Here is a 15,275-nt window from a genome sequence, read left to right on the forward strand (position 1 = left end):
AACAGTTAAAACTAGAGATCAGCAAGACAGAGCTGTTCCACCTGCTGGACAAAATAATTAACTCATTTACTCAGCCAGAACTAGCTCTTATTTGTGAAAGCAACACTCAATATGCTTTCAAATTTCCTCTGTCCACCTACTGATGACAGGAGCCAATATCTACAGGATACAAGAATTGTTTGTTTTTATTTTGACATTTTCAAGTTTTTGGCATCTACTTTACTGAGTCAGAAAACAAATGTGATGGTGAGAAGGATTTTGTTAGGGCAAATTAATAGGATAACAAAATCAGTTCAAGATGTGTATATTAACCCTAAGCAAATCTTTTCCTCAAAAGAAAAATGTTTTCTTAACTATCTTATGTAACAAACTCTTCTCCAAAAAGTGTTTTGTTGAAGAATCAGATTTAGAGTCACAATTTAAAGTTTTTTTCCTGTTACATAAACCTTAGGCCATTACAATAATTTTTAATTTATTTACTTTTTGCATTTCACTGCTTGGACAACAGAAATATACCAGTCAATTTCACTTTTGTTCATAGCCATTTATTGCCACAATGGTTGGTTTGCAAATATTTCAGGAGAACATAACATTTAAAATGTCAGTGGAAATATAAAATGATCACAGGCACACTTCTATTGTTAATTAGGTGGTTTTGTTAAAAGAAACCCCACAACACTTTCACAAGTTTGACCTGAGCATGTTCTTTGAGTAAATGTGATACAAAAAGAACACGCTAAAGTCATCCCTTTCAGAGCTTCCTTTATTTAGTTCACCAGGGATAAGTTTGGTCTTGTGTATTTAAATAGTAGAAAGTAAGACTGCCTTTACAAAACAGGATCTCTTATGACATGCTGCTTTCACTGCAAAAGTAGAACACTAACAGTTAGCCTATAAATGGAGTTAATAGGAAAAAGGATGTACTTACAAAGCAAGGCTACTCAAAACATATTGTACGTGCTCACATTCAGCTGGGAATGATACACAGGCAGACGTGAAACAACAAAGAGCTGTCTGAAGCACCTGAAGCTGAGGCAAAGGAACCTGCCATCTTCCAGCATAGTCTTCAACAATCTATAGGGAAAACAGTCACAAACCTGTATTACAACAGAGAATGTTCTCTTATGCCAGAAATAGTAAAAAAGGTCTGTAGTTTAAAGGGAAAAAAAGGCTTTTAATTATCAGATTTAATAGAGGATATCAATATAAAACCACAATTCATTCTTCTACGATGCAACAGTTTTAAAATGTTTCATATACGTAAATTTTTTCGTGTTCTTTCATTTTGATAAAGCAAAAATATAAAGGAAGAAGTCCTGTCCTTCTTACACCACAAAATATGGACCAAAAATCATTTGACTGATTCTTTTCAAAAAGCAATGGACGAAGAATTCTTCTCACATGCTATCAGATTAGCAATTATGCTCTACGCTTAAATACAAGCTTTTGTTTTGCAACAGAAGAAAAAGGTATAGTCTGCAGCCATATTAAGACCTACCACTTTAAATGTCACTAAGTGGGGGAAAAAAATGGTTGTTTTCTGACTGACATTCCTTATTCCTAAAGTCAAGGACATGTCTGGACTTTTTCCCTGAAAGGCACAAATACATGGAGAATTGGAAGTCTCACCGCTTCCAAGGCAAGGGGGGCAGAATTTTAGCTAACGGGCTTTTCTTCCAAATAGACTGGACATTTCAGTTAACTGTTTATGAAAAAGCCCAAACAGGATAAACTATGTTTGTTGGTTGGTTTCATGGTTAGAAAACCCTTTAAAAAGAAGTTCACATCTTGTGTGCAACATTTTTTCTATGTATGTCACATTTAAACTTATTGACTACTCCAGTTTTGTAGGAGAAAAAGTACAATTAGAGAAAGGAAAACAAATTTAAGAGAGAAGTAATTAGAAAAAGAAATATATACTGCTAGCACAATGTACTTTTCTGCAGAAATGACTCTTTCCTAAATATGAAGTACATACAAGTAAAAATAAAGGGTTTGATAGCTAAATGTATTCATCATTATAAAACACTTCTTAAGTGCCCCTCAGTATAAGCATGAACAGGTTAATGTGTCCTCATGGTCAAGTCTTGTATGTTCTGCCAAAGCATTATTGACAACTGGTTCACCTTAAAAATACAAAGAATTCAAGTGTATGTACGCACACTATATACCCCTCCCTTGATAAATTAGTTTGAACACACCAGTTCAAAGCCTTGGCCAGTTAAAATATGAGGCCAAAATCATCCTTGGTTTAACTCCTCTGCATTAATAGAGTTATCCTAATTTTATTTATTCTGATTTGTGTCTGCATGCAACATGTTTACAACTGTTAATTACTGAATCCTAAGTAGTCCTGGCTTTTTATATTTTTACACTATTAACAACATTTGTAAAACGTAGCCCGTCCAAACTAAACCCCAAACAATTAAAATGGAGACTGTGGCCATACTAGGAACACAAAATAAACTCTTGATGAATCTTATATAGCACTAAAGTATTACAATGTTCTAAGTAGGCTTTAGAGAATTCTATTTTTTTTTTCAATTTTTATCAATGTCAGTTTTCACACTTGTGGGAAATTATGGGGAGGTAAGAATTTTTAATTAAAGTAGATATTGGGATTTAAAAAGTTAAAGCTTTATAACCATTAAAACACAAACTATCAACATCACATATCAGAATATACAGAGTAAATATCCTTGAATAAAACCCTAGTAAGTTCTTAAGTGGCATTTTTTTTTTTTTTGGTCTATCTGTAAATTTCTGTTATCACTGATGGAAATTTGTGTTTTGTTATTTTGTGTGTGTACAATGAAACTGACATTTACTGACATTTAATTGATAAAAATCTAATTCTTCCAAGCCTAAAGTTATCAGAAATGGAACTATAATGATATACTACTGTATCTAAGACTGTATGCAACACAAATTTACAAATACATCAAAAATATCCCTTAACTGATTAAACTTAGGATAGGTCATCAGCACAATAAAGAATGTGAGATTAAAATGAAGATCATTTAGTTCCCATCCAAGGCCATATCCATGCTACAGTTTTCAACTGTAATCCCCATATCAGGTAGAAGCATGGCCACATTAACCAGTGACCAATAACACTGTTCCATTTGTGTCCATACAGTACCATTCCTGCTACAACAGTATTCATGCATTTACAACTACCATATACTGTCTAACTATGTTCTTTTCAGGGCATCTGGGAAAAATCAGAGCAATTAAATGAAGAAAAATAGAATGTTCAGAAAACATGTACGCTGGGTGGCAGTGCATTCGGATGTCCTACCACTGTTCTCACAGCTCTGTGCGGACCAACCAGACCAGCTACGCAAATGCGAATAGGGTATCCATTCTACGATACAAAAAAAGGCATGACCATTTACAGGAAGCCAACCACGTGCCACCTACATCTCTGACAGGCAAAATATTGTTAGCCGATTACCATTAACAGTTCTAAATATGCTGTATGCAAATATAAATGGTTAGAGCCAAGCCAAAAATGGCAGTGCAGAAAAAAAAGGTGATGATACCTGGTGGCCAAAGTACAGGACTGATTTAAAAAATGCAGATTCAAAATGGGCTCTGACTCAGGCTGTATCTACACTGCCACTTTCAGCACTAAAACTTTAGTCCTTCAGGGGTCTGAAAACACCCCCCCCGAGCGACAAAAAATTTAGCGCTGAAAAGCACCAGGATAGACAGCTACCACCGTTCGTTCAGGGTGCGGTTTTTTGTTTTACTTTGGTTTTTTAATCGCTGGGAGAGCTCTCCCCCAGCGATAAAGTGTGTCTACAGTGCTGCAGCACCGTAAGGTGGGCAGTATAGACATACCCTCAGACTTCTCAGATACCTTTGGACAAATCACTTGACTGCTCTGTGCCTCAATTCTCAACTGTAAAAAGGGAATCTTACTTTTGTGTGTCACAAGTATGCAAAGAATAAACTCCTTTATTTTTTTTGTGGTGAGCAGATGTTACAGTGAATCGTAACATAAACAGCCAAGTAGAATGGATGAGGTCCAAAGCTGTGATGGGGTTCCTTTTCATTTCAGATTATAACACATTCAGAACAGATCGAGTCTAGAAGAAATTGTGTGCGTTTCCTACTTTACTTAAATTAGAGTGGACTGGGTGATGGGATATGAAAATTTTCACTTCTGCGCCTCTGGATCAAATCAGTAGTTACCAAAATCCATTCAGACTAAGATGTTCAGTGGCCTATGGGATATGAGTAGGTGGCATCGGTCCTGGTTGTAGCAGATATCTGTCTGCAACATGAACACCTCAGGCACAATTAGCGCCTTTGGCAGATGGCTGAAGGACTGAATAGTCATGGAAACTAAACTATGTTTTCAAATTAAGATTTGGTCGCATACAGATCAGGACTGGGATTTAAGGATGGTGTGGAGGGACGTTTTCTGTTTCTACTCTATAAGCAAATGAAGATCTTCCATCTCTAGGATATTACACCAGTATGTTTATTTACACTATTCTATTAACTTCCAAAAAATGTCATTCATTTGCAGATAAACCGATCGTAGTATTACACTTGTTTATAGACTTTGACAGAACTGGCAAAGGAACATATGAATTTTTCACGCTGGATCAGACCAGTCATTTAGTTCCATATCCTGTCTAAAACAGTAGCCAGTATCAGTTCCTTCAAACGAAGGTAGAAGAAACCCCATAGTACCACCTTATGGCATATCATGCCCAGGGAAGGTTTTTTCCCTGACCTCCAATAGTTAAAATTTTGATTTATACTATGAAACATGAGACACTGAATAGCTTTCAATACTTGGGTTTTTCATACTCATTAGATTAATCCTAGATATTTTTATCATCACTATAAATGATGTCTGACCCTTTGTGAATCCTGCTAAGCTTTTGGGCTCAGCAACATTTGTAGTACTGAGTTCCACATGCTATTGTGTTGTGAAAAAAAAGTGCTTTTATCCATTTTGAATTTGCTACCTTTCCATTTCATTCTAATTCACTTTGTCTCCCCTCTATTTGAAAGAATATGTATGCATAAATAAGCACGAGAGAAGTGAAGTACATATGTCTAGTGCAGGGATGGGCAAACTTTTTGGCCCAAGGGCCACATCTGGGAATAGAAATTGTATGGCGGGCCACGAAACTTCACAAAATTGGGGTTGGGGTACGGGAGGGGTTGCAAGCTCTGGGGTGGGGCCACAAATGAGGAGTTCAGGGTGCGGGAGGGGGGTCCGGGCTGGGGCGCTGGAGTGCGGTGGGGGGGGCCTCTGGGGTGGGGCTGATGGGTTTGGAGGGTGGGAGGGGGATCAGTGCTGGGGCAGGGGGAGAGGCTCAGGGGTGCAGGCTCCAGGCGACGCTTACCTCAAGTGGCTCCCAGAAGCAGCAACATGTCCCTTCTTACGCGGCTCCTTACGCGGAGGCGCAGCCAGGCGGCTCTACACACTGCCCCATCTGCAGGCACTGCCCCTGCACCTCCCATTGGCTGCGGTTCCCGGCCAGTGGGAGCTGCAGGGGCGGCACTTGGGGAAAGGGCAGCGTGCAGAGTGGACGCCCCCGACTGTCCCTACGTGTAGGAGCTGGAGGAGGGGGGCCATGCGGCTGCTTCTGGGAGCCGCATGGAATGGCCCGCAACCCCGTTCCCCAGCAGGACCTTGAGGGCTGGATTAAAACGGACAGTAGGCCATAGTTTGCCCATCCCTGGTCTAGTGAGTCGAGCATGCATTCATCACCTCCTGCCAAAATTCCTGTCCTGCCACCCATCCAAAGAGTAACTGTAAATAACCAACACTCAAGAACAGCGCAACCATCAAAAGGAGACATGCTTTAAGTACAAAGAGTAATATGCTTAGGTACAATCACTATCACAGAATAAAGGAAAAACATGATCGAAAAGGATGAAACGTGGACAAACAAGAGAAATGTAGACAGGAAGACAGAAGTTAGCTAAACAAAACAGAAAGACTAGAATAGCGGTCCTGTGTTCCTTTTTTCATTTTTCAATCTACAGTTGTAGGTCTCCATAAGCCCAAATCTATGAAGTTAGACATTTTCTTCACCCAGCTAACTGGAAGCACCAGTACACAGAGGGAAGAAATATACTGAAGTATTTGTTAAGGAAAGACATTCCAGACAAGATTGAATATTAGTTTTTTGGGGGAAATGATCCATATTTATTCTAAACTTGCTTGTATACTTAAAGTTTGAGCTTAAAGCCCTCTCAACAGCTATGCCTCCTATATAAAAAACCTGAATTTTTCAAGCTGAATATGCTGAATTAGCATGCCATACATTGCATATCTTGAAACTGTCACACTACTATGACCTTTAAAAATAAATTTGGACATACATTTATAACCCAGACTACAAAATGACTATTGGTTTACAAACACTGGAGAAAAGAAGAAAGCTGTAATTCATAGGGTCTACCAAAATTCCTGGACCAAAGAAGGTATCTGCTACCTAGTGTTTAGGCACTGCTTAAAACAGAAAGATTGGTTCTCCTGACTTCAGTATTCTGATCAGTTTCTCAAAAAGAATGACAACTAAATAAAATACCATCAGAGACTGCAGCAGACAAAAAAGCCTGGCTAATCACTTCAAATTCCTGTACTTTGGGAATGGTTCTACTCTAGTACCAACACTAATTTTAATTACAGTAACTGATGACTAATACATGGCCAGGTCAGCTTTATGCCGGAGTAAGGAATTATGGCCCATTTCCACTACAGGTTATTAAAAATGAACTATTTAAGTTTAACTGTAGTTTTAGTTGGAGAAGTTGCTCGTTGCCACTCCTAACATATGCGTAGTGTTGTCAGTGCAAAATGGATGCAAATTTTCACCCCGGAGTTCAGTACATTTTAGCGGTGAGTGAGCACTTAGTAAGACCTTTTAGGACCCTTAAGAAAGAAATGGGTATTATCTATGTACAACCAACTTTCAATTAATGAAAACACTGTGAGGCAGCGCTGCACCTTCCCTTTGTGTGCAGCAGTCTGGTCTGTGCCCACTGTGGATCAGCTTCCTGAAACCACCAGCCGCCGGCAACTTCCAGGCCTTGTTCTCTCTCTGTAGGCACACCACCCCCAAAAACTTAAGAGGATTCCCTGCAGCACCCACAGAACTCTCAGAATTACCAGGCTTACAATTTGCAAAGGAACAGTACATCACAGTTTGTAAGATTCAACTCAGGACCATTTTGCTTAACACCACAGCACAGATATATTTATTGTGAAAATGAGTAAGTTTCTCATCAAAGAAAAGAGATTTGAGTAACAGTGAGTAAGAACATTGGAAACAAATGGTTACAAATAAAAAAATCTAACATTTTCTGCAGACTAAATATAACTAACAAGTTACTCTCTTCTCTAAAGAAGCTTATCTCACCCAAAGTTCTCTCCAGCATTTTCAACCAAGCCTCGTTAAAATCTTTTTTTAATTAAGCAAAAGCGCTGTCCTCTTACTTCCTCAGTGAAGCATGTCTGGGTGTCTTCTAGGCTCCCAAATATAGTCAAGCAAACTTTGGTATGCACCTCAAGATAAATTTATCTACCCCATGCTGTTTTCCCCCTTAGTTTCTTTCTTACAATCCTACATTTGTATTCAGTTCAAAGGGGTGATCCAGGGGACACACTGTGAACAAGACAACAGTCAATTTAAACGTAAACAGACAGATGACTAAATACCTCCTCTGACAGAAAACCTGTTTTTCACCATTGCTCGTGACCATACCTTGATAAACTTTAAGAGTATATTTTCCTGTGCATACACACAACTTCTTATGCAGTATCTGTACATACACTGGTCATAAGTATAGTGAAACGTAACACAAGCTATCATTTGAGGTCCCACATGACATCACTTGATGGACTATAATGTACACACCAGTCTCATGAGATTCCCTCTGCATCACCTTGCGAATTGTCATTAAGAGGTCTTGGGTCACAAATTTTTTTAACAGTAATTTAAGATATTAATTTGAGGAAAAATCTTAACTTGTTAAAGTGCATGCAAGCTAATTCTAATAAATCAAATGCCAGAACATTTCCTGCCCTGCTTCCAATGCGAAAAGCTGCAGGAGGGAACACTTTCCACAGGATTCCTTCACGGAAAGGATTCCTGCACTTTCAGGTGAGGTTTGCCTTCCTCCCATAAAGGCTGAGCAGCTTGCCCCCAGCCTTAGCCTCCTGTGTAAAGGCCTTAGACTCTCATGCTGGCTCTGTACTCCAGGCAGCATGGCTCGATACAATATTACTACTAGGTGCTGCAAGATAATGAGTAATAAGAATAGTTCCAGTAACCAATAAATAGCAGTAGGTGGACAAAGAATATTATCCACAAGAGTGTTCTCATTTACTGGTGTTTACAATTACTTTTTTCATGACCGTGTACTTCAAATTATAATGGAAAATTTAAGATTTGATTTACTTTATTTTTACAGCCTAAATTAAAATTATAGTTCAATTTCTATTAAAAATTTTCACCTATGACTGTGCTGCTGTCTTCAGGAATTAAGAAAAAGAATATTGCAAACATTCTGACTCAGCAGGTATTAGAGGTCAAATTCTGCTCCTAATTACACTCGCCTAAATTACGAGTCAACTCTACTGAAGTCAACGAAATTATTCCACATTAACACTCCTTCACTATGGAGAAAACAGTGTTACAAGATACATGCTAAGGTAAATTTAACATGACAAAACAGAGGCACAGTTTACCTACGCTGTGCTGCGGCCGCAATTCTTTTTGGAAAAGTGGCATTTAATTTTAACTTGCTGTTCTACATGTAAAAATGAGATATACTGGTTAATCAGTTTTTAATTTGCCAAAGTAAGTCTCTCCTTTTGTACTTGAAAAAAGAAGTAGTTATTGGCTATTCTAAAAAAGACAAATTATACAACTAAGTTGTCATGGGTGCAGGCCCTTAAGGTATGAAAACTAAGTTTCGCCGTAAAAAAAAAAAAGCCATCCAGATGTTCATTGGCATGGGTATTTTTCTTGGGACAAAGTTTTGTTCAGTGAAAACAAACATGGATTTCAATATTAGTGTCATTTGACTAAATATTTATACTTCTGAAAGAGTAAAATCATATTTCCCCTCACCTTATTAATATTAATTTTAACCTTTTTTTTAGGCCCAGTTTGGATTAGAGAGCTGTTGACATTTTTATAAAATTGGCTACTTTATACAGAGTAACTGATTTTACAAAGATGAAAAAGGCAAATGCATCTGAGATCACCTCCAAATCAAACAAGAGGGTGCAATGAGATTGCTAGTATTCAGATAAGAGGTAGAGGGGAGGAATGGAGTCCCATGGGGGGTTGGGGGAAAGAAGAGACTGACAGGCCGAACCCCTCACTGTGGCAGGGGGGCACATCCCTGACTCCACTGGCTGCAGTGAGAGGCACAGCCACAGAGGGCACACAGCCCCTGCTCCAGAGCTGGCCCAGCTACGGGACAGGGGTGCGTGGCCCCCAATTCAGCCCCCGCCAAGCCCCAGCCGTAGTGGAGTGGGGGCACACACGGCTCTGGGAAGTCGCAAGGTGGGCGCTTGGCCTCCGGTTGCTGTCCCTGGTGAAAGCAGCGGGGCTGGGGTACATGGCCCCTGCCAAGCCCGGGATGCAGTGGGTCTGGGGTGCCTGGCCCCCGCCAGGCCTGACACATGACAGGTTCCGGCCCCAGCTGCAGCCCCTCCCCCCTGGATGAAACAGCAGGACTGCAGGGTCCTGGTTCCAGCCAGTCCATTGTAGGGCAGGGGTGTAGTCCCGCCTCCTCCTCCCAAAGCCCTAGAAGTCAGGGAGGTCTGGTAAAGTCACGGAATCCCATGACCTCCGTGACTAAATCGTAGCCTTAAACATAAGTAATGGTTTTGTAGAAACATTTGCTTCGGAAAAAAATATATTAATGTACTATTCAAGTTACCTTAGGGAAAAAATTCATTTTCCATAACTTTGGTAAAGGTTGCATTCGCAACCTTACCTCTGTACTACTTGTATATATCCATACTGTAGTTTTTGATTACATGATCACATGGTATTTCTGCTTAACTTCCATAATTTTCCACAACTTCATATATGTTTTTCATTCTTGTTATTTTGTTGCATAGTTGCTCAGTAAAATTTCTTTTAGACTTTTATGCTAGTTCTCTTCCAGTTAAATCATTGCAACTGTCACCACCTATATATTATGTTTAACATGATATTTTTCATTCTTTTGGGAACAAATCCTGTTATAGCAGAGATATATTTTGCAAACTGTTTTTCAAAGAAGCAATTAAAAAAATACAATGAAAGCGGTCTTAGAGCATATAGTTTTAACATAACCTAGCTTCTAATCGTCTCAAAGCCAACTGATACTTCTTTTGCATATAGGATATACTTTTACAAAAAACTGGGTATTCCTTCTTTAATGAGTATTTACATACAGAATACACGATTGTACTTTCACTGGAATGTTATCAATATCTGACTTAAAAAATAAACAAAAATGGATTTCCCCCATAAGGTGAGAATAATTTGTTTTCACACAGTAGCATTAAATACCAGTTGTTTCAGCAGCACCAAAAATGTACTTGACAGTTTTTTTAATTTAAAACCCATAATTTGTCAGCCCCTCTATCAAAAAGCTAAATCCTAGAATTTTACACCTATAACTGGTTAATCAATATTAAAATATTTTACACTAATAACTTATGTTAATAATACCCTAATGAATCGTCATTACCACAGCTCCCCCTAAACTGTGCAAGCATGTACTTATGCACCTTGCTGGAATGTACTACACGCTGAATAATGCAGTGGTTCTCAAACTTTTTTACTGGTGACCCCTTTCACATAGCAAGCCTGTGAGTGCAACCCCCTTTATAAATTAAAAAAACTTAAATATTTAACACCATTATAAATGCTGGAGGCAAAGTGGAGTTGGGGTAAAGGTTGACAGCTTGCAACCCCCCATGTAATTACCTTGCGACCCCCAGTTTGAGAACCCCTGGAATAGGAGTGTTACCACACAAACGAACTCTTTCAGCAGGAGACATCTACTTTGTAGCTGGGGAGGAGTTGGCTTTGGGGCTCATTTTCCTCCCATGCCAGCAGCTCCTGGCCAGGAAGAGGATGCTGGTTCACCTGCTCAAAGAGATGCCGGTCCCTTCCTCCAGCACCCATTGCGACCCCTTTTTCCCCTCAGCCAGGAAGTGAGAGCTGTAGACACAGGAGTGATTATCTAAGGCTTGATTGCCCCTTCCTACCAGACCTTGTGGGAAAAGAAGAAAAGATTCAAGCTTGACCTTTCCCTAAGCTTGTGGGATAGGAAATAAAGAGCGAAGATCCCAGTGCCAACACTATAGAACAGAAGAGGAAAGAAAATCCTAGCACACAGGTAGTGTATTTTTTGTCAAATCCAAATTTCAAGGTCAAGGTCTCGCCAAGATCCAAAACTCCCCCCGCCCCCCTCCCACCAGCTCCCCACCCAGAGAGTAAGGTGACCTTATTTCCCTAAACTGAAAAGGGGACACACGGGGCAGGCGCGAGCTGCCTGGTGTTGCCACTCCCCCTCCCTGTCCTAAGTTCCTCTGTGCCCCAACTGAGCCAAGTAGCAGAGATGGAGGCAGAGAGGAAGAGGAATGGGTATGGGCTGGGATCTGGCAGCAAAGCAGGATGTGAGTACTTTTGAGTCAGAGCCAAGAGATGAAGCTATTGGACTATGATCCAGCTAGCGGTGCAATGCCCCTTTGGGAGCTGGGATAGCAAAGGGGCAGGAAGGAATCTCCAGGTAGCAGGAGGGACCAAGGAGACTTCAGATACCAGCCCTACGCAGATGCGGGGAGGCCGGGATGTGGCAGAAGCTGACTGGAGGTGGATTAAGGAAGGAAAGAGACCAGTTGGGGTGGGTGGGAGGGACTGGAGAGGGCTCTGGGGACTGGCTCCAAAGGACAGGGGGTGGAGAGCACATGAGGACAGGGTGGTGGGCTCCAGGGACCACTTGTGGCTGAGGTGAGGGGGGCTCAGGGACCACATGGGGGCAGATGGCATGAGGCCAGGATGAGGAAGGGCCCCAGGTACCGCTCGGGGGTGGCAGGGGGGGGAGGGTGGGCATGAGGCCAGGATGAGGGGCACTGTGTTGCACTCAGTGCCCAGAATCCTGTCAGGCGCTTACCAGCCGGGTTGCCTACGGCCCACGAGTCGCAGCTCCATGGCCCAGCTGGCCTTGCTGTCTCCAGGGGAAGAAGACAAGAGTTTGAATGAGGGCCTGGACAACACTGCCCTCAGATCGAGCACGTGACACCCCACTGCTCCCTGACTGGAGGGGCAGGGTATATTGCAGACACATTAGGCTGTCTGTGGGGGAGGTGTGTGTGGAGACATCCCACTGCAAACATTGCCACTTATCCCTCCCCCACATCACTGTGCTGCTGCCCGTGGGGCTGAGGCTAAGGCTGCACAAACAGCTGCCCAGTGGACTGCATGGGCTGTGCCTGCTCCCCAGTGCAGGGCCTCCACCCCATGCCCCACAGCCCCGCCCAGTAGGGGGTGGAGGCCCTGCACTGGGGAGCAGGCACAGCCCATGCAGTCCACTGGAAAACATCTGGCGGTCCAGATCTGGCCTGCAGTCTGCCTATTGACTACTCCTGTCCTAGCAGCTTCCCCTGTCTCCTGGTACACAGAAGAGCAATAAGAATAGAGACTCCAGACACTCACTAAGGCCTGGTCTACACTACAACATTAGGTCGACCTAAGGCAGTTTACATCGCCTAACTCTGTACGAATGTATACTAAAAATGTAGATCCCACCAAAGTAACTTGCCCACTACACCAACATAACTCCACATCCAGGAGAGGCGTAGCGCTTAAGTCAATGTAATTAGGTAGACGCTGTGTTACTTATGTCGACTATTGCTGCCTTTCAGAAATCATCCCACAAAGCCCCACACTGGCAGTTAAATCTGTGCAAGCACTCCTGGTGAGGACACACACCATCAACACAAGGAGCGTAGCGTGGACACGTAAAACCAATTAATTCACTGCAGTGGCTGTATGCTGACGTAACTTAGGTCGACTTAATTTTATAGTGTAGACTTGCCCGTAGACTGGAGGAAGGACAAGCACTAGTTTATTTGGGAGTGGGAGTAGCCAATTACCAGATTTGGGGGGTGGGGGTGAGTGTACAGGGTCATCAGCAGTTAACTGACTTGGGGATAGGCATAAAGCAAAGATGAACTAGATGGTTAGGAGAAACAGTAGGAAGTAATTGAAGGGGAAAATACTAAACAAGCAAAAGATGAGTGGGCATGAATGTGGGGAGATGAGTGGGGAGAATGTAAACAAGGATAGAAGGACTGAATTCAGGGGAGGGTAAATAGGAGCAAGTGAAACAAATGAATAATTTGGTAATATGAATGTGAACAGTTAAGGGATTATGCCCACAGGTATTAAACATTTCCTGCATGATGTTTAGAAATCAGTAGTGACTACAATTAGGCCGGCTTTCTGGGAGGAGTCCCAACAAAACAGCAAACCAAACAAACTGCACCAATGTAGTACAGTAATTTTATTTTTCATATTAACAGTGATTTGCACAAGGTTTGCAAGTATCTGAGCAAGAAGCCCAGAGTTCTACTACACCAAGTTTCCTGGGCAAGTTATTAAATGGTTGTTTTTCCATTTGTAAAATGGGGCTGCTAATTTACACCCAAATAGTCATTGTTACGTAAAGTGCTTATATGAAAAAGGGTTCGTAATGGACATTTTCATACAATCTTTAAAAGTGGCGACAAATCTAAGTTTAGAAGAAGTAAGATTTTCTAAAATTTAAGACCAAAAGAAACAATTTAAACCAAAAAAAAAAAAAAAGAATCTCATTACAACCTTAAATACACCCGTACAATGCTTAACTACGCAGAACTAAAAAAATTGAATGTTTATTATAAGTGAAATGAACTTCATTCCTTTTTATTGACCAACCTGAGAAAAATGCAGCAAATATGTAAAGTGAACTGACAGGTTAAATGAATTTTTAAATTCCATTGGCTTCCAATAATCCAAGATGTTACACAGGTTTATTTGCAACATATGATTTTCCCTTAGTAGGTTTCAAACAACTGTATTAGATCCATTCAAAAATAAAATCCAATAATACTTATTCTGAAATTGGCAAAATTAGCTTCTATTGGACTTCTGCATATGAAACAGCCCGAGAATCAGGCCCCACACAAAAAGAAAAGCATGTTAACCTGAGTGAGTGGCTATAAGAACTTTGATAGATTTTGTATTATCAGATATTGATACATAATTGATACAAGGGGCTGTAACATACATTCTGAAGCCTTGAGAACTACCTTTTTATTATGTGAGAGGGTTAAGATGCAGAGTTATGCATAGGGATTGAGCTCTGTAACTCCCTAGAATGTCAGTGAGATTTCAGTGGTTAAATTGCAATGCATAACTTTGAAAAAATATTAGGTATGAGACTCATGAAGGCCCCCAAACACATGAAGGTAACTAGAGGTTGACATAAACCCACTATACTAAATTTGTTTTTTTTTTTTTGGGGGGGGGGGGGGTGTTGCATGTTTAAAAAGTGAATACACTGTTGAGTCTGACTCTCTAGTTTAAACTGAAAAGTTTTTTAAAAAGTTGTATTTAATAGAAGGGTAATAAATGATTTACCCAAAACAAAAACAACTCAAACATTCACATTTTTCCTACATTATGGACATATCCAATGTCTTTGTATCTAAATTCCACATGAAAATGAGGCACACTCAAAACAGATATAGATAAAAACAAGACACTACCGTAGCCATTTTATTTCCCGTGAAAAATGCAACAGGTTACACTATTTTGGCCTAAATGCTTACCAAATTCTCTTTTTAATCCCTAGCCTTTTATTTTTAAATTAGAAGCACTGACCAAGTTTTTCCAGTAGCGTCTTAAAAGGTTTTATAAACGGTATTTTCAAAATTGCTCCCTGGCTAAAACATGTATTAAACCATTTCAGCACGTAAGTTTTCACTACTAAATTATTATCTGAGAACAGAAAACCATCAGACAAGCTGGCATCTGCAAAAACAAAACAGAACCAAACTGTGGTGCAAATGGTGCCACCTCCCTCTGTGCAGTGCTGTAAATTGATGCCACAGTAGAGGATAGCAGGCACTGTTCAGTCCTTACACTCCTTTGCTATTTAAGACCAGTTTTCAGAGTAACAGCTGTGTTAGTCTGTATTCGCAAAAAGAAAAGGAGTACTTGTGGCACATTAGAGACTAA

General features: G+C 40.7%; 1 protein-coding gene across 1 annotated transcript in view; it reads right to left on the bottom strand.

The window, feature by feature from the left end:
* Window positions 1–15,275, bottom strand: part of ZNF654 (zinc finger protein 654) — a 59,751-nt gene that overhangs the window by 38,895 nt on the left and 5,581 nt on the right. The window contains exon 2 of the mRNA XM_074972583.1: window positions 929–1,074. Within this exon, the coding sequence (XP_074828684.1) occupies window positions 929–1,074 (146 nt within the window). The remainder of the gene's footprint in view (window positions 1–928; window positions 1,075–15,275) is intronic.

This window comes from Natator depressus, chromosome 1, assembly GCF_965152275.1.
Source record: "Natator depressus isolate rNatDep1 chromosome 1, rNatDep2.hap1, whole genome shotgun sequence".
NCBI lineage: Eukaryota > Metazoa > Chordata > Testudines > Cheloniidae > Natator > Natator depressus.